This window comes from Nematostella vectensis, chromosome 1 (assembly GCF_932526225.1).
Source record: "Nematostella vectensis chromosome 1, jaNemVect1.1, whole genome shotgun sequence".
Classification (NCBI taxonomy): Eukaryota; Metazoa; Cnidaria; class Anthozoa; order Actiniaria; family Edwardsiidae; genus Nematostella; species Nematostella vectensis.
The window spans coordinates 11,050,292-11,076,496 of NC_064034.1; the positions used below are offsets into that span (position 1 = coordinate 11,050,292).

General features: G+C 41.7%; 3 protein-coding genes across 3 annotated transcripts; 2 read left to right on the forward strand and 1 right to left on the reverse strand.

Moving 5' to 3' along the window:
* The first annotated feature begins 1,702 nt into the window (after window positions 1-1,702).
* Window positions 1,703-7,648, forward strand: LOC5505245 (tripartite motif-containing protein 45). Its single transcript, XM_032373664.2, has 4 exons — window positions 1,703-2,161; window positions 3,164-3,339; window positions 5,773-5,928; window positions 6,064-7,648. The coding sequence occupies exons 2-4, from the start codon at window positions 3,220-3,222 to the stop codon at window positions 7,210-7,212; spliced, it is 1,425 nt and encodes a 474-aa protein (XP_032229555.2). The 5' UTR covers window positions 1,703-2,161; window positions 3,164-3,219; the 3' UTR covers window positions 7,213-7,648.
* Window positions 7,649-9,780: 2,132 nt separating this feature from the next.
* Window positions 9,781-12,909, forward strand: LOC116613059. Its single transcript, XM_048727790.1, has 4 exons — window positions 9,781-10,180; window positions 10,802-11,175; window positions 11,534-12,005; window positions 12,672-12,909. The coding sequence occupies exons 1-4, from the start codon at window positions 9,799-9,801 to the stop codon at window positions 12,758-12,760; spliced, it is 1,317 nt and encodes a 438-aa protein (XP_048583747.1). The 5' UTR covers window positions 9,781-9,798; the 3' UTR covers window positions 12,761-12,909.
* On the reverse strand, window positions 12,827-25,706 carry LOC5505244 (protein Hook homolog 3). Its single transcript, XM_048727779.1, has 28 exons — window positions 25,541-25,706; window positions 25,342-25,430; window positions 24,655-24,727; window positions 24,473-24,523; window positions 24,195-24,246; window positions 24,013-24,093; window positions 23,765-23,832; window positions 23,210-23,272; window positions 22,801-22,884; window positions 22,354-22,463; window positions 20,784-20,860; window positions 20,647-20,711; window positions 20,282-20,365; window positions 20,098-20,140; window positions 19,746-19,831; window positions 19,195-19,248; window positions 18,948-18,998; window positions 18,739-18,798; window positions 18,407-18,552; window positions 18,201-18,273; window positions 17,440-17,507; window positions 17,198-17,314; window positions 16,897-16,979; window positions 16,200-16,351; window positions 16,066-16,122; window positions 15,716-15,787; window positions 15,299-15,441; window positions 12,827-15,064 (listed from the first exon to the last, which is right to left on the reverse strand). Exons 1-28 carry the CDS (start codon window positions 25,580-25,582, stop codon window positions 15,055-15,057), a joined length of 2,154 nt encoding a protein of 717 aa, XP_048583736.1. The 5' UTR covers window positions 25,583-25,706; the 3' UTR covers window positions 12,827-15,054.
* Between the last annotated feature and the right edge of the window lie 499 nt (window positions 25,707-26,205).

Consider the following 26,205-nt stretch of genomic DNA (forward strand, 5'->3'; position numbering starts at 1 on the left):
ACGCTTCACGCATGCGCTAGTCATCGTGGGCTCAAATAGTGGCCAGTAGTTTTAACTACGGAGCATACGCTCTTGATCCCTCCGTCCACGATTGTGGACGGCGGTTTGATCAAACGAACTTGCGACCCATGGCGCAGAGGTTGTATCACCGCTTAATGTAACAACTGCCGCTTAATGTAACACTAACGCTTAATGTAACAAAAATCGCCGCTTAATGAAACACTAACGCTTGATGTAACAACAAATCAACGCAGTTGTTACATTAAACGGTGATACAGAGGTCTCTTTTCATCGCGAACGCCAGCCCAGCGAAATACAGAGAACAGATGCTTCTGCTAGCAGGGAAGGCTTTTTACCGGCGAACTGTCACATTTTTGAAAATGCTATAACTAGCATAAAGCCAAGACTCCCTCATTATCAAACAAATCTGTCATCTTTTGTACAGTATGGTTTTATTGCTGTACAGTAAATCAAAACAGCGACTGAAGTCAGCCTTTCGTATCTTCACTCGAACGATTCAACAATACGATTGTGTTTGTTTTTGCCAGAACACGCGCATGCTCATACTAGCGATGGCGACCGATCACCGAACGGATAGTGTTTTTCGCGATAATAACACCGAGTACCGCCTGGTTTTACTGTTTTATTATGACATCTGTCTGTTTCGTAGCAAAAAAGGTCAATTCAAACAGCCAAAACATTGACCGCATGGAACATTCTAGGATACACTATATTGTACACATCACATAAACTTGCTGCAAAGAAAAACAGAATACAATCGAGGTTTTATTGAAAAAAAATGCTAAACAAGATCGGTTGCATCTCATTTCATATTTTTTTAAGATATCCCAAATTCAATCATGACGGAAAGAAAGGTGGAGACCACATCACAGGAAATGGCAAGCTGCACGGTCCTTCCTAGGTTCGTAATAAGCAAATTAAAAAAGGTTAGATAGATATCTTGGAAATTGATAAAGAGCAAATGCTACAGTAAACCAATAGTGAGGGTACTAAGCTGGTTTGAGGGTTTCTAATGTGAAGACTAACATGGAAGTAAATAATTTCCAGTACGCACTAGGGTGAGTTCGTTTTGGCGAGGGAGAGAAGGAGAGATGTTCTTCCCGTTTTTTCAATCCCTTTTCCAGCGAATCCAATTGCTGGACGTGCATTTTGTCAGGCGTGTTGGCCGTCCTTATGGTAGCCCTGTGTGCAAAGTAAGCCTACTACGTCGGTGCTTAATCACTTTATCTCCCCTTAGATAACCTGTTAGGGTCGACTCTACTTAGGTTCACTTTGACAAATGATCTCCCACTCTAGATAACTCCATTAAAGCCCCTGCACGGGACAGTGAAATAAGCCATGCATGGGCGGAGCTGCAAATGCCGTGACAGCTTTGATCAGATTTATTATTCACATTTCACTGAAAAATAACAACATATCAAATTCAGCGACATAACTAATGACTTTGGACGGTAAGCCCTTGATTGTGATTCTTAATCTAACCGAAAATGATTGAAGCTGTTTCGTAATAAAGTCGATAAAGTAATAACCTTTGGCAGTTGTTTTCCATATAGCTGAACCAATTGCGAACGTCTAGGAGCTAACAATCTAGGAGACAACAGTGTTTTCTTGCACCCCACTGTTCTAATAAAGCGTGCAACAATACAGGTCTCAAAAGTAAACCATCCGAACAGACCTTGAGTGAATATTTATAAGCACAGCGTTGCACTTCGATGCTAATCTAGTAGGGTTACAGATGGTTAAGATCTTGCAAATATCTATCAAATCCTTCAATTGTTTCGTCATTAGTCCGCCAAGTCCACGGTTCATTAATTCCTAGCGGAAAATTTTCTATTTCACGCTCTGGTGTCACAAAACGTCGATTCTGTTTGATAAGCCGAGTGCATTTGAGCTTGTTTTCAAAACACTCTGAGTCTTGGTAGCGTCAATAAGGTCAAAACCAGTGAATTGAGCAAACGTCTATCGAGAACCGACTTAATTGTACTGAATTACCAAGAGCTTTGCCTGCGAAAAAGACGTGAAAAAGAGACAAGCCCTTTTAATTGACTTTCTCACAATTTGTTACACTGCCAACCGAAAAGCGAGGCGGTGTCTAGGAAACACACATCTCTTGGGAGGAAACTTATCCTGAATAATTTAGGTGAGTTAAAACCGATACTTTTGTAATACGGAGTCGTACTACTATACTAGCAAATCACAAACTGGATTTGGGGTATAAACCAAGAAAGTAGTCAGACATAGCGTTTATCATACAAAACTACAGCGCACTTTCTTGTGACAACAAAGCAAACCCGTGACATGTAAACATACTTTGCCATCTGTTTGAAAAGTGCTCAAGTTTTTAAAAGATTTAGAATATTAACTACCTTTAATGGGCTTTGAGCAAAATTGATGAAATTTTCTATTTGGTACGCGAAGTTCTCGAGATTTGCATGGCTGAATCAAACTGAACGTGACTTCAACAAACAGGGTGTTCGACACTAGTCTTTGTTGAGATTATTTGTTTTATAAACTGACGGCAGGAATTTAAGGTTTGCTCAACAGTCTGAGTACTCTAAATGAATCTAAACGCACTGATGTATCTAATGATCTGTTATCAACGCTTATAACTAGGTTTGGAAAGCGGCAGGCGAAAGCCAATTTAGATTAATTGATCGTCGATTAACACAATCGTTGATGCGAGAATATTAAGTTTTTAATTATTACATACGCTCTTTGCCTTTATTCGTACGTAAAAAAATATGCTCGATTGCTAGTTATAATGGTAACCATTTGTAATCGTCTGTAATATTTACCATAACTTTTCGCGACGTGACAATTTCGCGAGTGAAAGGCGTCAGAAACAACAAACCTTTTTGATCGCTGATTCTTTATCTCATCCTAATATGAAGATGCGAATCAGGTAACGTTACGTTCGCGAATTTTACTGCCTCACATCAATTAACTTTTGTTATATTTTTAGAATAGAAAAAAATTTATTGACGAAAATATTCAATGTAAGGATAAAAAGATAAAAAGGTCCTAAAGGCCACCAAGCACATTTTAAAAACCATTGTATTGTCTGCATTGGTAACCCAATTTAACTAATTTTTTGTTTTTATTTGCAATAATAATTTTTGAAGTTTTTGCGTGCCTTTTGCAGACTTCAGCGTTCTTCTCACGCATATGCGGTACCTTTGATTGGCTGATAAACATGTCATGGCCAGCGGTAGCACGGAGCGAGTTCAGCCTCCGGTGGGCGTCAGTCTGTATTGTCCTGCGTGTAGTAACGTGATCAAGGACCCAAGAATCCTCCCATGCCTCCACTCCATTTGCAAGGTGAGACTTTATTTGCTGCATCATTTGTGAGAGGGTTGTAGAGAATTGCGGTGATCAATTAGGATAGCCGCGTTGATCTATTGGTGATGGTCGCGTTGATCTGTTGGAATGGTCGCGGTAATCTATGAGTTGGTTGTTGTTATTTATAAAGATGGTCGCGGTGATCTATTGGGATAGTCGCGGTGATCTGCTTGAATGGTCGCGGTGATCTATTGGGGTAGTCGCGGTGATCTATTGGGATAGTCGCGGTGATCTGTTTGGATGGTCGCGGTGATCTATTGGGATAGTCGCGGTGATCAAGTGGAATAGTCGCGTTGATCAAGTGGGATGGTCGCGGTGATCTATGAGTTGGTTGTTGTTATCAAGTGGAATAGTCGCGTTGATCAAGTGGAATAGTCGCGTTGATCAATTAGGATAGTCGCGTTGATCAAGTGGAAAAGTCGCGTTGATCAATTAGGATAGTCGCGTTGATCTATTGGTGATGGTCGCGTTGATCTGTTGGAATGGTCGCGGTAATCTATGAGTTGGTTGTTGTTATTTATAAAGATGGTCGCGGTGATCTATTGGGATAGTCGCGGTGATCAAGTGGAATGGTCGGGGTGATCTGTTTGGATGGTAGCGGTGATCTATTTGGATAGTCGCGGTGATCAAGTGGAATGATCGCAGTGATCTATGAGTTGGTTGTTGTTATTTATAAAGATGGTCGCGGTGATCTATTGGGATAGTCGCGGTGATCAAGTGGAATGGTCGCGGTGATCTATTGGGATGGTCGCGGTGATCTATTGGGATGGTCGCGGTGATCTATTTGGATGGTCGCGATGATCTAGTAAGACGGCCGCGGTGATCTAGTAAGATGGTCGCGGTGATCTATAGAGATGGTCGCGGTGATCTAGTAAGATGGTCGCGATGATCTAGTAAGATGGCCGCGATGATCTAGTAAGATGGTCGCGGTGATCAATTGGCATGGTCGCGGTGATCTATTTGGATGGTCGCGATGATCTACTAAGATGGTCGCGATGATCTAGTAAGATGGTCGCGGTGATCTAGAAAGATGGTCGCGGTGATCTATTTGGAAGGTCGCTATGATCTATTTGGATGGTCGCGGTGATCTATAGAGATGGTCGCGGTGATCTATTGAGATGGTCGCGGTGATTTATTGAGATGGTGCGGTGATCAATTGAGATGGTCGCGGTGTTCTATTGGGATGGCCATGGTGATCTAGTAAGATGGTCGCGATGATCTATTGGGATGGTCGCGGTGATTTATTGGGATGGTCGCTATGATATATTTGGATGGTCGCGATGATCTATTTGGATGGTCGCGGTGATCTATTGAGATGGTCGCGGTGATTTATTGAGATGGTGCGGTGATCAATTGAGATGGTCGCGGTGTTCTATTGGGATGGCCATGGTGATCTAGTAAGATGGTCGCGATGATCTATTGGGATGGTCGCGGTGATTTATTGGGATGGTCGCGATGATCTAGAAAGATGGTCGCATTGGTCTATTGAGATGGTCGCGATGATCTATTTGGATGGTCGCGGTGATCTATTGGGATGGTCGCGGTGATCTATTTGGATGGTCGCGATGATCTAGTAAGACGGCCGCGGTGATCTAGTAAGATGGTCGCGGTGATCTATAGAGATAGTCGCGGTGATCTAGTAAGATGGTCGCGATGATCTTGTAAGATGGCCGCGATGATCTAGTAAGATGGTCGCGGTGATCAATTGGCATGGTCGCGGTGATCTATTTGGATGGTCGCGATGATCTACTAAGATGGTCGCGATGATCTAGTAAGATGGTCGCGGTGATCTAGTAAGATGGTCGCGGTGATCTAGTAAGATGGTCGCGGTGATCTATTTGGATGGTCGCGGTGATCTATAGAGATGGTCGCGGTGATCTATTGAGATGGTGCGGTGATCAATTGAGATGGTCGCAGTGTTCTATTGGGATGGCCATGGTGATCTAGTAAGATGGTCGCGATGATCTATTGGGATAGTCGCGGTGATTTATTATGATGGTCGCGATGATCTAGAAAGATGGTCGCATTGGTCTATTGAGATGGTCGCGATGATCTATTTGGATGGTCGCGGTGATCTATTGAGATGGTCGCGGTGATTTATTGAGATGGTGCGGTGATCTAATGAGATGGTCGCGGTGTTCTTTTGGGATGGCCATGGTGATCTAGTAAGATGGTCGCGATGATCTATTGGGATGGCCGCGTTGATCTAGTGACTGGTCGAGGTGATCTAGTGCATAATGGTCGCAGTGATCTGTTGGGATTGACGTGGTGAACAAGTGGAATGGTCGCGGTGATCTAATGGGCTGGTCGCGGGATACTGGGATAGTTGCGGTGATCTAGAAAATAATACGCCGGTATAATCTAGTAAATATTCTCAAGAGAAAAAAATTAGGTTATCTTAATTATTTTCAGACGTGCCTAGAAAAGCAGCTAAATGGCTGCCTGAAATGCCCGGTGTGTAGTGAGCACGCAGTTAACATAAAGTCCCCGCGAGACGTGGAAGATCTCCCTTGTGACAGTCTTCTGAACAGCGTTCTGGATATGGTGGCTCTACACGGCGGAAAGCAGGTAATGCGGCCACCAGCTGCTAAAAAAAAAAAATTGCAAAAGTTACCGTGACGTCCCTTGTTTACACTTAGGCCAAGAGGGCTAGCTAACCAGCTATTCGCCTGAATCTGATTTAGTTGTGATTCTGCATTATAGATCATGTGTGACATTTGCGACGACAGTGAGCAATCCACAGCGGTCTCTCGCTGCAAGCAATGCGCAACCTACTTCTGCTCCTTGCATGGCCATGCGCACAAGACATCGAAGTACTCTAAGGGCCATACCCTGATGTACCTGGACGAGCTACGGAAGCACTCTCTAAAGGACCTGCGGCGTCCATTATACTGCTCAGTGCACCCATCAGAGCTACTGGCCGTATTTTGCGAAAGCTGCGATAAGGCTGTATGCAAGGACTGTTGTGCGCTGGACGAACAAATAGGGCACGCGCATGTGCGGCTAGACGTAGCCATCGACAAGTGCAACAAACAGATAGAAAGTCTGCTACAGCAGGCTAAGGAGTTCTGCAAGGCGATCGAAGAGACAATTCCAACTTTAGATACTGTGGTAGCTGAGGTTAACAAAAGGACGAAAAATGTTTTGAGTGAAATTGAAGTGATATTTGAGTACCAGGTGACGACACTTTGGCAGCGTAAAAAAGAGCTTCGTGATCAAGTATTGGGTATCAAGAAATCGAGATCTTTAGCGCTCAAAGAGCAGCAACAACGCTTGCAAAAGTCGCTGCAGTTATTACGGCATGCGTGTAAATTTACGGAGATTAACGTAACAACGAGTGCGAATCACAAAGACGGCACCACGCTTAACTTAAAGAAGCTACTGACCTCGCGATTGACTGAATTAATGGATCAAGAATCGAGCTATTTGCTGCCCGTGGAAAGCTCGTTTCTCAGGCTTCGCTGTGACGATGCGCTATTACACAAAGCCATAGAGACATTTGGGAAACTTGACATGAGTACCGCATGTCCTAAGCAGTGCACCGCGCGCGGACTGGGCCTGAAGGCCGCCCCTGTCACGCAACCCACGCGGTTTGTGGTAATTTTGAATGACTGTCACGGGCAGCCCCTTGGTCGATCAGAAGGGGAACTTGAGGTGGATATCGTAACGGATGATAACAGAAGGGTAAATGTGGATGTCATTGTGGACAGACGGGACGGGACGTATGAGGTATTGTACACGCCCATGCAGAGAGGTACGGTGTCTATAAATGTGCGGGTCATGGGTGAGGCCATTGGGGGGTGCCCTTTTGTGGTGCCTGTTGTCGGGAGTCTGCGCAAGTCCTGGATATGACGTAAATCCTGAGTGTGTCATAAATCCTAGGTATGACGTGAGTCCTGAATATGACGCAAGTCCTGCATATCACGTAAGACTTGGGTATGACGGAAGCCCTGAATGTGTCGTAAGACCTGGATATGACGTCCCAAATATAGAGTCATCTGAAATCAAAGCAAGTCCTAAGATATGAAGTCGTTAAATGACGTAGGTCTTGAATATAAGGTTAGTCCACTGTTTATGACGCCTGGAAATGACTGTGTCGAGGAAACAGCTCGAATGAATGTAATGACAGTTTCTTCGCAGCAGTCTACGCTTTTAATATGCCGTGTGCATAAACAAAAGGAAGATATATTAAGGATAAAAATTCATATTATTTGTATGCTGCAGAGTATGTATAGCATTGTAATATAGATTTAGGCATTGCCTAAAAGCGGAGCTCCAAACGACCAAACCTTTGCTTTATTCTCGCTTAATAATTTAAGAAATTTTAAATATTATTATTATATTTCTGTTTTGGCGATTTTAAACGATTTCACAAATCACGCGCCCAATTTGTTAACCCCCCTTTCCCCCACATAACAAGTTTAGCTGTCATACGATAATTCGACGTCAGGGTAGTTTTACTTTTTGTGACGTCATCGATGACGTCACGCATCACGTGACCATATTTTCGCACCGCCCTTGACACATACATGACACCTATCAAGTTTGGTTGTTATACAATGTTTCTTTCACGAGATATGAATGTTTTCTACATTGATGACGTCACAATCACGTGACCATATTGGAGCACCCCTTGACACCAACATGACACCTACCGAGTTTGGTTGTCATACGATGTTTTTTTAATAAAATATGTTAACGTCAACACATTTGTGCTTCTAGTGACGTCCTTGATGACGTCAGAATTACGTGACTTTATTGGTGCACCCCCCTTGACAGCTTTATGACCCATACCAAGATTGGTTGTCATGATGTTTCGTTCATGAGATAAGAATGTTAGTGACGTCATCGATGACGTCACAAATCACGTGACAATATCCGTGCACCCACCCCTCTTGACACCAACATGACACCTGCCAAGTTTGGTTGTGAAACAATGTTTCTTTCAAGAGATTTGAATTTTTTTACTTTTCATCAGGTTTTTTGCTTTTAGTGACGTCATCGATGACGTCACAATACTGTGCACCTCCCTTGACACATACATGACACATACCAAGTTTGGTTGTCATATGATGTTTCGTTTAGGAGATATGAATATAGATATGATATCGGGATAGTTTTGCTTAAAGTGACGTCACCGATGACGTCACGCATCACGTGACCATATTTTTGCACCCCCCTGAACACCTACATGACACTTACCAAGTTTGGTATCCATACGATGTTTCCTTCGTGAAATATAAATATTTTTTTATTTTGATGACGTCATCATATTTTTGCTTCTAGTGACGTCATTGATGACGTCACGCATCACGTGACCATATCTTGGCACCCCCCTTGACATATACATGACACCTACCAAGTTTGGTTGTTATACAATGTTTTTTTCACGAGATATGAATGTTTTTGCTTTTAAACAAGTTTTTTTGCTTTAAGTGACGTAATCGATGACGTCACACAACACGTGACCATATTTTTGCACCCCCCTGAACACCTACATGACACCTACCAAGTTTGGTTGCCATACGATGTTTCCTTCGTGAAATATAAATATTTTTTTATTTTGATGACGTCATCATATTTTTGCTTCTAATGACGTCATCGATGACGTCACAAACCACGTGACCACAGTTTTGCACCTCTCTTAACACATACATGACACATGCCAAGTTTGGTTGTCGTACGATGCTTTTTGGGGACGGACGAACGGACATCGCGTCACCAAAACTCGGGTCGATGGGTTACCAATATTTGTTACCATATTTTTCTTATATACTACTTTTTTCTTAGGTATGGAGCTCCGCTATTAACTGGAATAAGTGTGGCGTGGAATAAGTATGGAATAATTATCTCTGTAAAACTTAAATACAATGCTCGACGGTTCAGAATATTATGATCGCCGGTTAAATTGATTTTAGCCCATTAAAATATAAAAGCACAGCATGCGTTCACCCGATGTTTTTCGGCAAGCGTCGAGTGGTGGCCGCCATCTTGTTTTGATCTGGCCGCGCGCGAGCCGGAGAGGAGGAGGGGGGTTCTTTACCCTCCCTTCCTTCTCCTCCTCCAAGCGAAAAAAAAACACCGGGTAAATATAGCGAAAAACACCGAGTAAACAGCGAAAAACACCGTTTGAATAGTGAAAAACACTGGTAAAACATAGCAAAAAACACCATTTCAAAAACAAAACATCGGGTAAACGTTGCTAAAAACATCGGTTAAACGTAGCGAAAATAACCTGGTAAAAATTGCAAAAATTACCGGGTAAACATAGTGATAAACACCGGGCAAACGCCATTAAACAGGCGTATGGTTTTTTTCTTTCCTTGCGCGCTCTAGAAACGCGTGCGCGCTGTTATGATTTAAAATGCGTCACAAAGCAAAACCCGCCTATTTCTCTTCCTGCGCACATAAAACCGCTGCAAACGACTCTTCAGCATTATGACTTCCAAAAGACATAGAGTGTTTAATAGTGAAGAACAGATCTGCAGCAAACTCCAAAATGTTCTCTCTCTGTGCAAGGATCTTCAAAGGAACGGTTACGAAGGGGATGACTTTGTGCTCCTTGCGATCATTCGAGATATGAAGATCTTCCTCGGTGAGAAGCTAGACCGCAAGAGTGACCTGGCGAAGATGGACGCCTTTTTCGGCGACCTCACTTCTAATGCTGTGGTAATCGCGCTGAGGAGACTGGTACGAGACGTCAATCAAATCAAAGACGGCATGAAGAGGTTTGAAGATGGAATCGAAAAGAGGACGGCAAATAAAATGCCACCGCTTGTTAAATCAGCTGAAGCTAAGACACAAGAAAGTGATTGGATAGGTAAGCAAATGCTCTTTTGGTATCAGGCCCCATCATTTGGTATCAGCCCCCCCCCCCCAAAAGCGGACCAAGGGGATGGGTTGAGTTTCTGGTATACACCTATTTCAAATAAGGTTGCACTCAGAATCCATGTGTCGTAAATAGCAGTGCTTCATGGGTATCAAATATATAAGTAAAGAAGCATAAATAAAACAAATCTAGGCCTCAAAAGCTATAGAATTCTTGTTCAATCCTGTGAACATTTGCCTGGCTTTCAGATACCACGATTCAGCACTTTATACGCTACCCATGAAGCACTGCGGGTTACGATAGATTGATTTCATTGAGTGCGACGTTATTTGAAATAGGCGTACGTACGTGTTGCATTATCCACCCTTTTAAATGTTCTTATTCTCATTCCTTCAGCCTCTGGATCTGCCAGGGTCCCTAGGCTGTTACGTTTTTCAGTCAAAAGGGGTGGTGGTGGGGAAGGGGAGAGGGGGTGGCTGGGTATCCATCAAATCCACTTCCCTTTCATCCACTATAGAAATAAGAAAAGCTTTCCACCTCACTCTACCGATTGCCACTTCTTGTTATTTGGAGCAGGCCCTGATGTGGTACTAACCTTTCCATCTGTCTCAGACGAGGTCGGATGGGAAAAAATTAGACAGAAACGGGAAGATCTCCTCTCAACTGTGGAGACCAGTCTTTCGCGGTACTCCACGAAGGCAAGGTCAAGGCCCAAGTCTACACCACAGCAATCCCAAACCCTTCAGTGCTCTCCGAGTCCTGGGCCTAGCGCCTGCACACTAACCGTCGATAGGCAACTGACCGAAAGAGTCGAGAAGCTCGAGACCTTTCTGCGAGACAGGAGAGCGCGCTTGCTCAGCTCACGAGAAAGCAGAGCGTCTAGCATGCAGTGTGTGAGGGATGTGGAATGTACCATTCATAATACAGAGAGCGCCATCGAGAGGTCAAGATTCGCCAGGAAGTCTCTCAGCGCACCTCGAAAAAAGGTAGTTCAGGCGCGTCCACAGGGTTGGTTGAGGGGGGTGCGCAGGTATCATATTGAAAAAGGATAGTATGTGACAATCCTCCAATAAGAAATGTCCCACTTGTCTGTAGTTTATTGAAACTTGCGTCTAGCGCTTGCTTGCTGTTGGTTGGAGCTGACGACACTGCGCGTATTCTGTGCTGACTGCTTTGTGTTCTCGGTAAGCATTTATCATTGAGCTGCTCATCTACATGTTTTGTCCAGGATGCTGCTATTTTTCGCCTATTGTACAAGCTTGTGATATTAAGCTACAAATGATTTGTCCAGGTTTCTGGCATTTTGGGCTGGATTGTGTTATTGACTTAATAATGTTTTCCCAGGGTGAGCAGGACTCTACAACACCTTCGCCCGATAACGGAGTCGGCAGAATGTGTTGCGATTGCCACAAAGTCCAACACGAGAAGGATAAATTCTGGGGTCTCATCTCAGATTCTGAGGACGACGAGGAATTCAACTTGACAGTCATAGAAAAATACGGCCGACGGTCTCGTACAAAGCTCCCAAAACGAAAAGTGGCTGAGCTGAATAGGTTAGAGATGACGGAACTGTTCGATACATTGTCGGTACGAGACGATGACCTTCGACCTACGACGAGCGCCCGAAGTAGGGACCGAGATAGCCCAATAGCTGTAGAGGACCCGATTTCTAAAAGAAAGTTCGTCTTCAAAAAGAAGCCGGCAGGGAGAGCAGGGCGTGGCACATGGGCTACCCCCGCGTTTGAGCGTCTTTGGACGATGACGGAAGTCGATGGTACGGCCAAACTGGACTCCATGACGAGACTACGAGAGATAAGTAAGAACGTCGATACAGCGTTACTTATTACGTGCACCGCGCTTCCGGTCCCCGCTACGCCCTGGGCCGACGAGGGTCCAACCTCGATTAAACTAAGATGAGGGTCGATTTCTCTTGTGTTTTTGACCGTGCACTTTTACGTCTCTCAGCGACTATACCACTTTTTAGACTTTGAATCACTTTGTTGCGTGTTCAAATCCATCATATGAGAGTTGATTAGTTTCTCGATTGCATTAGAGTATCTCGGTCAGCTGTTTTCACCAAATACGTGCATCTCATCAACTCTCACATTTTGTTTGATCAAGATTCAGCGTCACATTCTTCAGTGTGAGATGGTTATTACATAGCACGTAGTTGTGGTCCAATTCTAGATATGAATGTCGCGAAGAGATGTGGGGTAGGTGAATCGCTGCCGTTGTAGCTCTATCTGGAGCCAGCGCATTGCACGACAGACCTACAGCGGCCGCGAGGGCGACTTGTCATGTGACTTCTCCGACCTTGAACCATGAGTGCTGTCAGCCGATTTCTTATTCAAGACCTTTCTGACCTATGCTTATGAAAATAATACTTTTATTCCTTTCTTTCTTTTCGAATAGTCTTGAACCATAGTTAATGCTGTAGTCACATGGATGTGTGAATGTAAACTGGAATCCCCATTATTTCCAGGTCTTGGCCGTCAAGCCATTCCCCCAGTACTGCGCGCCAAGTTGTCATGGCCCCGTCGCCTCATTCAACGGTTAAGTGACACACGATGATCTGGGCATCTCACGGCTAAGGCTTCTCAAGGCTCAGTAACCTTGAGGCGATTACAGACAACGGCGTACTTCTGGAACTCTCACTTTATTGTTAATAAAATTATCTGTTTTATTCACTCTATTGTTAGATTAAAGACGCTCTTTCCTTAGCTTACATGGGTTGGTCATTTATGGATAAATAAAAAGAGAAATTGTTTTATTACACTGTAATGTTGAAAAAAGCTTGATATAAAAGGCTATTAAATACCCCATCATTTCCAAAAAGTTATTTCATTCGGGGATTATTCCATATTTCTCGGGGCGGGTTTCCCACTGTTTCCACTCATATGTCGGATATTGTATATATCGACGCTCCAGTTTTAATTTTTATGTTCCGTTTTCTTCACTGGGCCTTTTTCTTGCAAACTTTTTTCCTTCTATATACATTTTTGAGTCTAGATAGTTTATCTTAAAGACTGGTTTCGAATGCCTGTCACAATCACTTTGAACCGTTCCCTCACTCCTTTTCCACCTGAACCGCCCACTTCTGGCCATTTGGCCGAGTTCATCAAAGCTTCTATTGTTATAGTTTTAGGCCGAGTTTAGAGGGCAAAATAAGAGTTATCTGCAAATCATACTAGTGATCTATGAATGCTGCATTCTGTTTAGAGGGCAAAATAAGAGTTATCTGCAAATCATACTAGTGATCTATGGATGCTGCATTCTAAGGGTGTACTGACATTAGTGTTGCTCAGTAACGACGTTGCTACGCTGGTGGCGTTGAGCGCGCGCATATACATAACACGGAATTCGTCATTCCAAGCTTTCCTGAAGTAAAAGCAATAAAAATATGCGTTTCAAGTTCCCAAAAATTGACTTCAAGTTGATCTCAGCCTTTTCGGGTGATGATATTTCCAATGTTTTGTAAAAACGAAGATTCAGCGAAGATTTAGTCAAGCCAACCTTTATTAAGCCAAAGTTTTCAATTTTCACTACCTGCGCGCGCTGCAAACACCGAACGATCGCGCACGCACTGAAAATTTTATTTCAAAGTAGCGCGCGCTATATCAGAATTTTAAAATACTTTTTCAATTTTAACCATGACATGACGGATGTCGTTCCTTTAATGTATATATACCATGAAACACTATTGGATTTTGTTTTTAAACTTCATTTAAATTTCATCATCAGTGTGTCTGAGCAGGCCGAATGAGCACGCGCGGGCTTTATTTCACTTCCGGTTCTGCGTTTTCTAAAAAAAGCTTTTTTGCCGCCAAGTTATTTCAAAACGCAATATTTTGCTGTATTCCTTTTTATAAAATTCTCCTTCATATAGCTAAGCATGGATTTAGTGTTAATCTAACAGAAACCAAAATTATATCAAATAATATGGATTTCAGGACCTATGAAAAATCATAAAAAAAAACAAATACTCAATCATTTCTAAAACGCATGTTTGGCTTAATGCGCCAATCCCTCAAGATTCATAAAACCTATTTAATATTTGTTTTCGAGCAATTTTTACTTGAAATATTTGCTTTTATCTGTATCTATGGCGTCACATTATGAAGTCACTGGGTAACGTCGTCATAATAGTCAGCACACTTGTGGTGGCCAACTTGGCAAATATCAGACCCATATAACTTTCCACAAAGCTTTTATGCTATATTCAATTTTCCTCAGCAACAGATGTCAGTACACCCTTAAAGTGATAGATTTTAAAGTCAAAAAGTGACAAATAACCAAACCAGACGTTTCTGACTGCACAAATTGACTATCTAGTGTGATTTGACTAGAACAATTATTCCTCACCCTCACAAGCTCAGAGTCAATAGCTCATTAGGCCTTCGGGCTTGAGAAATAATAATTAACTAGTGGATAATTCCTTATCCAGCCAACTTATCCAAGTGATAGGGTTTCTGGGATCCCGCCCCATCCCCTTCCCCGAACCTGTAACCCCCACCCCTACCTACTCAAACTTGGCGTTAGTGCCCCCTAATATGCTATATTGTACGTCTGCCTGGAGGTTTATTTATAAGCGCTAGTTGACTGTGGTTTTGTCCCGACACAGGATAGTGTTGACTAGAGCTATTACCTATACATGCTTTGATAAGCTCAAGTACAAAATCGTCTTCCGCCCAGAGAAGCCCTGAGACGGGAAATGTATATTTACTAGCTAGATACTAGCGAATATGGCGATAGGAATCCTGGCACAAACGATATGGTGCTTCCAGTCTTGGCGATCATTAATTGCGCAAAAATTCCCTTTTGCTTTACCAATGTACACTGCATGTTATTCTGTTATTTTAGCATCGTTATGTGTCCCTGTGAGACAAACAGAAGAGCGTCAAGGCAATGATTCTGCTATACATTAGTGTACGCTGGCTGCCTTGTTTTATGGCCACCTGTCCGTTTGTGTGTCTCTGTCTAGCTGTTGGAACTCCATGTCTGTCTGTCTGTCTGTCTGTCTGTCTGTCTGTCTGTCTGTCTGTCTGTCTGTCTGTCTGTCTGTCTGTGTTAGTTTGTCTGTCTGTCTGTCCGTCCGTCCGTCTTTCTTACCTTGACGTTACTGCATTGTTTTGTGTCCTGGAGGGTGTAGAGGTTCGTCGACTGGAGGCTTGTCTTTGTCGTGCGAGGAATGACATCCCACCCGTACTACTCGCTAACCTGTCCTCAGCTGCCTTGCGGTGCAGCTGCATGCCCTGTGCGCAGCCCCCAAAAAACAACCATTAGAATTACACCCTTGTTCGCACGTGCACGGCATTCAAAATTAGTAAGGATAGAAAAATACCATACAATCTAGATATCAAGACAACTTCGTAATTTTTGCGCTAGAGGTGGGGAGGGGGGATACGATACGCAACCTGCGCATTCCCCCCCAGCTACGCGGTGTGGATATAAAAAGACCAACAGTGACTCACTGTCATTCCTTGTACACCTTTGTACAGTAAAAGCTGGAGGCAAAGTGATACTTACCATTTCATACCAAGCACTAACAATCAACTTCTCTTCTCTTTCCCTTGTTATGCGCATCTTCTCGTGGTCTCTCTGCAAGTAATCAAATTTCATGAATATATCGATCTTTAGATGTGCAATCACGCTATATAGAAATAAACAAAGAACAATCAAAGACACACGACTGGCCCAAGTTATTAAAAAGAGACATTGCAAATTGTCCACTTAGCGCCTAAGACAACCTCATCCCCAGGCTATTCTGACCCAGACTACCCTGGCGACGAGGTTGCGCCAAAGTTACTCGGGGCGACACCACTAGCTTCCCAAGTTCTAGAGGTCCATCGCGCGCCCACTGTACTAAGAAGACGTACCTCTAGATTTTCGATAAGTTTGTCCTTCTCCTGCATTTGATTTCGTAACGTGGCAACCTGAAGGGGGCAAACGATACGATCAAGTAAATAAAAGTGGACAAGTTAGCCTCGTTCATTCAGGCCCGTGCGCTCACCGCTTCCTGTGACTGACCCGCGTTCTGCTTGGGGTCCAGCGTCTTGATGACACTCTTTGCTTTCTCTAGGTAGCGCTTGTACCGTTCTTCCATCGCTTTCATCTCGCTCTCTTTCTTGGACAGCATGGACTGTAGCTCATTGACTTTTTCAGCTGGGTAAAAATGTGTAAGATAATGTAAAACTACGTTAAAGGGCAGTAGCCAGACATATCCTTCAAAATTTAAACTAAAAGGAGAAATCTTGAAATAACATTTAAAAAGTACGATATTTCATTTGATATGGATGTTTTCTCCCACTGGGATATGGATGGCAAAATGACAGACGACATATACTAATTATCAGACAGTCAATTCTCATTGGTTTTGCAGGAGTAAGGCAATTTAGCAACGTGTAGGGAATTGAAAGTTTATACAGTATTCTTATCACGGTCTATATGTTGCAGTCATGGTCGAAACTTTATATTATATATCTGCCTTTACAAAACAATACGATAACAATCTGGCTGGGTTAGACAACATAGAGGGGGGCCGCCGTTTTGCTTTATGCATTTTCATCCTCTCATTCATTCAAGCGAGGTACTTTCAATCAAATATCGTTGATAAATATCAGATCGTGGATGGTTATCTTGAGAGAGTTTTTTTTTTCTAGGTTATCTTAAACAGAGCCGAGACAATCTTGGATAACTCGACTACTCACTGCTACTGGAGACTTTTGGTTCCAAGCTATCGATATACGCCTTCTTCTTCTGCAGCTGCTCGTTGGCTTCCCTCAGCTTATCCCTAAAGAAAGAAGCACAACTATTATGGCAAAGATCCTTAGAATACTATGATAAAATCATAAGGGGGTTCGATATTAGCGTGTTAGGAAGTTCACTTACAGATGGTCTTTGTACTTGATGTCTAGTTCGGGATATTAGCGTGTTAGGAAGTTCACTTACAGATGGTCTTTGTTCTTGATGTCTAGTTCGGGATATTAGCCTGTTAGGAAGTTCACTTACAGATGGTCTTTGTACTTGATGTCTAGTTCGGAGTCCTGGTCACTGGCATGTGCCTTCTGCTGGTTGCGGAGGTCATCGACTTCACTTTCCATCTCCATGATGCGCTGGTTAAGGGATCTAAAACAATAATAATGGAAATGTCAGGAAAATATTCTTTTGAGGTTCATTTTTTGATAATCATGGCTGCTATGGGTCTGTTAAAGCTCTTATTGTCACGCTTAGAGGCTGACGCATGCTCTGACCTGTTTTCTTTCTCCAGTTGGTCTTTTCTCTCGTTTGCGTCATTTAGTAGACTCTGAAGTAACTGGGTCTGTGGGTAGGAAGAAATGCACCGATAAGTAATGACACAAGCATTAGTTTAGCAGGCGCTTCCTGGTGTTTTTTGCTATACGCCAAGTCGTGGCCGCCATCTTTTTTTGTTCTGGCCGATAAACGTTTGTCAGCAGGCTACACAAGCAAGCGATTCTGAATTAATCAAGACATATTCTAAGTCAAACAGGGACGATGGTCAAACAATGGGCAGAGCCTGTAACTGGAATTCCGACATTATAAAGGGTTTTATCTGATCACCAGGATTTCTGGTTTAGTCAGGATATAGCACATGGTCTGGGTTTGATTTAGTTAAATACATAATCTACGTTTGACGTATTGGAATACATAAGCTTGGTTTGGCCCGATGGAATACATGATCTGGGTTTGATTTAGTTAAATACATAATCTACGTTTGACGTATTGGAATACATAAGCTTGGTTCGGCCCGATGGAATACATGGTCTGGGTTTGATTTAGTTAAATACATAATCTACGTTTGACGTATTGGAATACATAAGCTTGGTTTGGCCCGATGGAATACATGATCTGGGTTTGGCCTGACAGAACATACAAGCTAAGTTTGATTTGACGAAAGATTCGATCTGTTTTTGGGCAAGATAGGACAAATGAACTGGATTTGACCTGATAGGACAAATAATCTGGGCTAGATGTGCCATTAGACATTCCTTACCTGTTCTTCATTCTCGTCATTTTTCTGAGCCTTCAGTTTCTTATTCTCATGCTCTAGTCTCATCAGCTTCTCTCTGCAAATATGCCATTCACCAACATATGATCATGTTTATCAAACAATGGTACCACAATGTGGATGATAGTGCTCAAGAGCCAAAAGCATCGACAGCTAAAAGTAATGATGCATGAATACTCTTCATTACTCACTTGACCTCAGGAGAGAGTGACAAAGCAGAGAATGTATCCACAGGGGGGGTCCCAGGAGACATCTGCATCGGAATGCTCCCTGCCACTTGGGTGAGCTGTAACTCCTCGACTTGTTCCCTCAGGTTCTCCTTCTCTTGCTTGACCCGCTGTGGATCAATAAAAATCAAGTTATCTATGTAACATAGAAACACAATCATCTTGAACATTATGATTATTAAATGATTCTAAAGCGGTTTTTCTTTTGCTTCACATTTTGTTAGGTACAGCTCTACAAACTAAGGGTACAGTATAGTAGAACAGCACGTTTTGATTACTACACACATTGATCTTACCTCATTTTCGCCTTCTAAATTCACCAGTTTTTCTTTGGCCTTTTTGGCTTCAAATTCAGCCTGAAATCAAGAGACAAGTGGGGAAGGTAAATCACATATTCCAAAAACATTACATTGCCAATACATTCATACCATGCCCACACATACAGTACATCACTGCTTTAGAGGAATAAGGAAATGATATACATAAATGCTGGAAGCATGCTTACCCTGTCGGTCCTTCTCTGGAGTTCTGACATCTGTACTTGTAGTTGATGGACCTGTAGATGACAATGACTTCCTTAAAATTCCAAAAATGAGCTTATTGGCTGTTGCTTTTTAGTGAGTTTTCAGTGGGCTTTACATTTAGCTAGAGTAAATTCAGAGTTTTACAGCATCACAATTGTTGGAACTTGCTACTGATTAATCATACTATAAAGCTTGAAAGCCTCTGTTCTATCCTGTATTTATCCATACCTGCTTTTTATAGGTGTCCAGCTGTGTTTTGAGCGCATTAGCTTTCTTCAGGTCCTACGGGAACAGCCAGACTCAGTTAGTTACTAAAGATTACATTTCTCATTACTGCATTGAAAGTTAGAATAATCAGGGGACAAATTGTAAGCAGTCACTTCCAAATATGGGTCAATTAAACACTATATTTTATACCTCTATCAAGTGGCACCATTTAATAGTCCCAAATCTAATATTCACTGTTATCATTAGCTCCTTATGGGGCAATAGAATCTCATTATTGAGTCTAAGAACCCTTTGTTGAAAAAAATGACAATAAAAGTGAAAGGGCCTGTTGGTAGTGACAGAAATTTAATGTAAAAAAGTAGACAAGCAAACAGTGTGATGCAGCAGCTTTTATCAGAATATATACCTCATATTTTAAATTGTATTTGTTTTATTTCTTTTATAAAACTTCATTAAGTGGCAAAGTCCAGAGGATGGCCATTTAACAGAGTTTCAACTGTTGTTGTAATTACTGTATATACCACTAAAATTTTATTTTACAAAAGCCTCACCTCTTCGAGATTCATTGTCTCTTGCATGTATGTGACGTTTTTCTCTTCCATTGCTTTCATCTGCTTTCTCATGTCAGACAACTCCTCTGTTCATGAACAAAACAGTGACCCTTACGGCTTTGAATAAAACCAGAGGAATAGAACTATTGTAGGAACTTTTACAAGCCAGACTATGTCTTGATTAGGTTGGTTGATAGCGATGTCATGTCAAGAGAAGCCAATAAGATTGCTAGCTCTAAAGTAAATCTAGAATTTTATCTTGAAGTTCCAGAAAATATTTTAAAAGACAATGAGAAAAGCTGGTAAAAAAATTAAATCACGGAAAGAAATGCCCTGCAAATTGCATACTTACCTAACTTTTTTTTGTACATGTCAATGGTTGACTCATATTTGGACTAAAAATAAAAATGCACACAGTCAACAAATTACAAAGAACAAATTTATAATATACAGTAGGTACTTGGACTTTATCACCCAGACTTGTGAGTTAGTCATGCAAACCAAACTGGTTATTGTCAGCATTTATTAGGTCTTACCACTTTCTCTTGCATGTGGCGAAGTACATCCATCTCATCTTTAAGCTGTTGGGATTCCTCTGCCAGTCCCTGGAGCTGCTCATTCTACCAAAAAAAAATATATAGGAAATACAGTATACACCTGAAGAATACAGTATGAAAACAAAGGCTGAGCCATTACAATAATATTAATACATACTTTACTAAGTATTCAATCACAAATGCGGGTTTACTCCATGGCAGTTTTGCACAAAATACCAGGCAAATGTTGAACAGTCAGGGTCAAACAATAATCTGGTGTTTTAATAAGCCTGAAGGTTTATGTATGGACCCTGCATTAAAATACAAAATCAGCTTGATTTAATCAGTATTTAGCTGAAGCATACCTTTTCATTCAGAATTTCTACATCTCTTTCCAGCTGGTCAGCTTTTATCCTGTATTCATCCCTTGCTACAAGTAAGAGAGTAACAACGTCTTAGAACTTGAACTTGAAGATAAACCTAATACAAGGCATGAACTAACCTGTCTCAAGTATAAAATTTTCTTCTTTTAGTTGATCAATTTCTTGTTTCATTTGACTGAGCTTTTGATTTGACATTCTAAACAACAAACATAAGTTTAAATATTATTAATCCACATATATTTGTAAAAAAAAGATAAAATGCAAATATTCATGCTATGTGTGCTGTTCGTAAGAAGGGAATTGCTCCCGGATTCCCGGCCTAGCTATTTCTTACTGGACACCATGTGGATGTGCCTCATTTTGGTACCACTATTATACTTATTCTAATTATATTCATATTTTATAGAAAAACTCTGAGAATAGGGAAGCTAGGGCTAGTCTTGTTTGGATGAGTCAGTAGAGCTGTAGTGAAGCTGTCTTCTCTATCACCCACGTCAACCATGTAGAATCGGCCCTGTAGTGAAGCTGTCTTCTTTATCACCTCTGTCAACCATGCACACTTGGCCTTATCTTACCCTGTAGTCAAGCTGTCTTCTCTATCACCCATGTCAACCATGTACACTTGGCCCTATCTTACCCTGTAGTAAAGCTGTCTTCTCTATCACCTATGCCAACCATGCACACTTGGCCTTATCTTACCCTGTAGTGAAGCTGTCTTCTCTATCACCCATGTCAACCATGCACACTTGGCGCTATCTTCCCCTGTAATAAAGCTGTCTTCTCTATCACCCATGTCAACCATGCACACTTGGCCTTATCTTACCCTGTAGTCAAGCTGTCTTCTCCATCACCCATGTCAACCATGCACACTTGGCCCTATCTTACCCTGTAGTCAAGCTGTCTTCTCTATCACCCATGTCAACCATGTACACTTGGCCCTACCTTACCCTGTAGTCAAGCTGTCTTCTCTATCACCCATGTCAACCATGCACACTTGGCCCATCTTTCCCTGTAGTCAAGCTGTCTTCTCTATCACCCACATCAACCATGCAAACTTGGCCCATCTTACCCTGTAGTCAAGCTGTCTTATCTATCCATCATATCAACCATGTACACTTGGCCCTATCTTACCCTGTAGTCAAGCTGTCTTCTCTATCACCCATGTCAACCATGCACACTTGGCCTTATCTTACCCTGTAGTCAAGCTGTCTTATCTATCACCCATGTCAACCATGCACACTTGGCCCTATCTTACCCTGTAGGCAAGCTGTCTTCTCTATCACCCACATCAACCATGCACACTTGGCGCTATCTTCCCCTGTAGTAAAGCTGTCTTATCTATCACCAATATCAACCATGCACACTTGGCCCTATCTTACCCTGTAGTCAAGCTGTCTTCTCTATCACCCATGTCAACCATGTACACTTGGCCCTATCTTACCCTGTAGTCAAGCAGTCTTATCTATCACCCATGTAAATCATGCACACCTGGCCCTATCTTACCCTGTAGTCAAGCTGTCTTCTTTATCACCTATGTCAACCATGCACACTTGGCCCTATCTTACCCTGTAGTCAAGCTGTCTTCTCTATCACCCATGTCAACCATGCACACTTGGCCTTATCTTACCCTGTAGTCAAGCTGTCTTATCTATCACCCATATCAACCATGCACACTTGGCCCTATCTTACCCTGTAGTCAAGCTGTCTCTTCTATCACCCATGTCAATCTGACTCAGCTGCTGATGGAGCCTTTCATTCTCTATCTGCATGGTAGACTCAGACTCCCTGAGGTATGTGATCTGTGTACAACAATAATACATCAGATACCAATAAAGATAGATATTTATTGATGGTTGCAATGGAGGGAAAACAGTGTGGTACAAGATTAGCATGAAAATAATAATTAAAAACATTTATTAGGACGTAACAGAAAAATTAGCCCTTCTATGAGAGTTTTTCTCCTGTTTGATTCTAGCAGCTCATTTGTCTGTGTCCTGTCTCTGTTCTTACGCAGACACACACACACAAACAGGCGTGGTTTTGAATTTTCAGTACTGGGTCTAAGTTAAATGATTCAACAACCAATCAAGATAAGGTTATTTTAAACAAAAAAAAATAAATGTCAATCCAAGTCACCTGGTCATCCAGCTCATGACAGCGTTGGGATAATTCCTCCTTCTCTACCATTGCAGTTGTCAGCTGCTCTAAGGTTCGCTTGTGCTGATTGATGGAAACCATTAAAAGTGTTAGAGAACATCATTTAACAAGTAAACATTTGTCATCAAATAAAGATTTTATAGCTCTCTCTCATTAACAGTGTAAGGTTGGAGCAGTGAATAGATCAAGCTAAATGAGTGGTTGATGGCAGATCCCATGTAACACTTGCTACCCTGACAAGTTTCTGTTTGGAGGGCTATATAATTCTTTATCTACCTATAGCACAGTGTAATCCCTGTCTAGAGTAGAAAACAAGACTCAGAGAAATTCTTGTTACAAAAAGGAGAGGAGACATAGAACTAAGTAATCCTACAGTTTTCATAAATACCTGGGATTCCAGCTCCTTAAACATTTCAGGGGTGATCTGTGTCTGATCCCGAGCAGTCATAAGCTGTTGATAAAAAAAGCCATAGTTACTTAATTTTACTTCAAGGAATAATGACAAACCATCAGCACTCAGCTCAGCTCAGAGGTGCCACTGTAACAGTGCCATTAAAATACTAAAGACATAGAAAACATTAGTTGAATATCTATTTTCTCTTGACCAATAGCAAGCAAGAATTCTTTGGCCTGTTTGACTGTTAATCCTATTTGACTGTTGGATATTGTCTTGCATAGAATAGTGGAACATTTAAACATAAAGGCATATTCCCACTGTGTTCTTTTTTCCTGTTGAAGTGTAAACAATACTTTATTTATCTGCTTTTAGTACTCGAAGTTGTCTCTAAGTATAGGCGGCCAGCAAAATGTCCTATGTGTCAGGCAGGCAAATGTTGTAAGCAACCCTGAGTTCTATGGATAAAGCTTCCTTCAAAGAGGATAAAGATGGGGAGTGCCATATGACATATGCTAGGTGTATTTTTCTGGCCCACCAGCCTTATACCTCTTGAATGGCAGTCATCACCACATGTTGCACTGTTTCTTCCAGCTGCATAATCACTTGGATGTATTCTGAAAATGAACAGCAATCCTAAATCAGTATGATTCAGAGCTACATCAACAGTGAGCTTTTTCACATCCTATTTTATTATGGGAAGTTCCAGGGAGTTGTAAATATCCATTGCTACTACTATTGTTTTTTTATTATCATCATTGTTCTGGTTGCTGTTGTTGCTGTTAACCAAACCTCACCTTGCTTGTCCTCACAATTGACGGCACATCCAAGTATAAGCTGCAGCAGTCGTGCAAGCTCAGATACATCTGCAGAGTCAGCTATGATAAAAAACATGAAGTCAAATATTGCCCACTAACAACCACTCTCCTTAAATAAAACATCAACATAACTAGGTATAAAACAAAAAAAAATAGCATACCTATTGCATTAATATCTGGCATTGGGAACCCAGCTATATCCATAGTGAGAACCTAAGAGCAGTTATAAGAGAATAAAAAGCATATACAAGTTAAATGTGTAACTATCATTACAGGAAACAATGGAAAATAATTAAAGACTCTGGGCCTATCATGTGTGATAAATCTTTTACTAATATCATTCAAAATGATTAATATTTCAATATGAAAATAAAAGAAAACTCTGTCACGCATGTACGATCCAGAGCGTTAAATATTATCTTATAGACATAGAACTCACTTCTGTGTAATAATCATGGATGCCTCTTATCAGCTTCTTCAAATTACTGAGCTGTTGAAACAGCAATTACTCATGTCAAACAAGCACCGTCCTACTAAACAGGGTATATAAGAGAATAGCAATTTCATTGTAAAGCTGCAGCATTTGAATATGAGGTGAAACTAAAAAGTCATCATACTTACACGGAGTCTTCTATTATCACCAATGTCTTTACGAATCTTTGAAGTCCATTCATCATCAAACCAGTCAGGAGCGCTGAGTAAATAACGATTAGTTTTATTATCGCGTGGTCTATTCAAAGCATTGTCTGTTACACAACATCAAACAAGTTATTTTATATTTTATATGCAATGGGATAATACAAGAGTTTGACAATTTAGACTAGGAAGTAAGGCAGTTGTATCGACATAAAACAAAAGAAATCCATAAACCGTAAAATAAACAACAAAAAAGAACACCAGGTCGTGGAACCCTATCTGTAATGGAATGATGAAAACGTTCACGAGGTCGATGGCTAAAGACACAAGCAACTAGAACGTCAGGAGGAAAATATCAAGCAACGACAAGCTAGGGGGAAATAGCATGCTTTTCAAAGTAGAATGTGCATCGCTAAATCTTTTACCTATTCTAAGAGTTTGAAATCTGATAATAAAAACGTTAATATTGGGGTCCAACAACAGAATGCATTGTCTTACATTTTATTTGCGATAGTGAAAGTCTATACGATCTGATCGATTGTCAAAAAATATACATCTAGATCTTCAAACGGACAACATTTTTATCTAAATATAGAGTATATTTGTAAGTACCAAGATTTTTGCACTAAATCTTTCTTGAAGAGATGAACAATATCACATCATAACACTCACATTTCCGCCAGACATTCGCATAATGCGACTCCATCTACGAGTTCTTCTGCACTTGAATGTGGAGCTTTAACCCCCTCAAATGTGTTCAGCTGTAGATGCGAGAAAATCATAGTATTCTTCAACTAAATTCAAATATTAATCAAGAAACGACTGCCCGCGCAATAGCTCAAGACAAATTTTGCAGTCTATTTAAACTCACCCATTTCAAAAGACTGTTACACATAGTAACTTCATCGACCATTGTGGAAGACCGTTTGGTATATAACGTGATTAATGCAGGGGTAAAGCAGTAAACTCAAGGGAATGTGGTAATATTTACAAGGCAAACAATGGCGACCAAACTGTCTCCTCGAACCTTCGCCTTGGGGACTGGGACGGGTTTACCGGGTCACGGTATGACGTCATGTTATGTTATTTTTACGAGTGTCTACGAGTGGCTTTCGATCCTCTCCGGACTTTACCCGAACGATGCCGATAGAGGGGAGGCCAAATAAAAAGAATTGTACCCAAAAATTAAGATTACTTTGGCATACCTGTAAACAGAAATTTTGAATAGCACTTTTTGGGACCAGGGGCTCATACTTATGAGCCCCTGTTGGGACCAATTTTTACATTTCTTCTCGGGGGAACATACTTGTCGACATACTATTGCTGGGTAGGTTCGTTTGCGCATCACGTCCAGGGTCGTAACAGGAATGTGGCACTGGGCATGTCCCCCCCCCCCCCCCCCCCCCCATAAGGAAATGACCAATAGAGGCGTTGGTTGTGCCCCTAATATTTTCTTAATGTTTTCGTTTGGTCCCCCCCCCCAATATTTCGAGGCCAAGACGGAACCACTCACTAGCGTAGGGGGAGGGGGGGGGG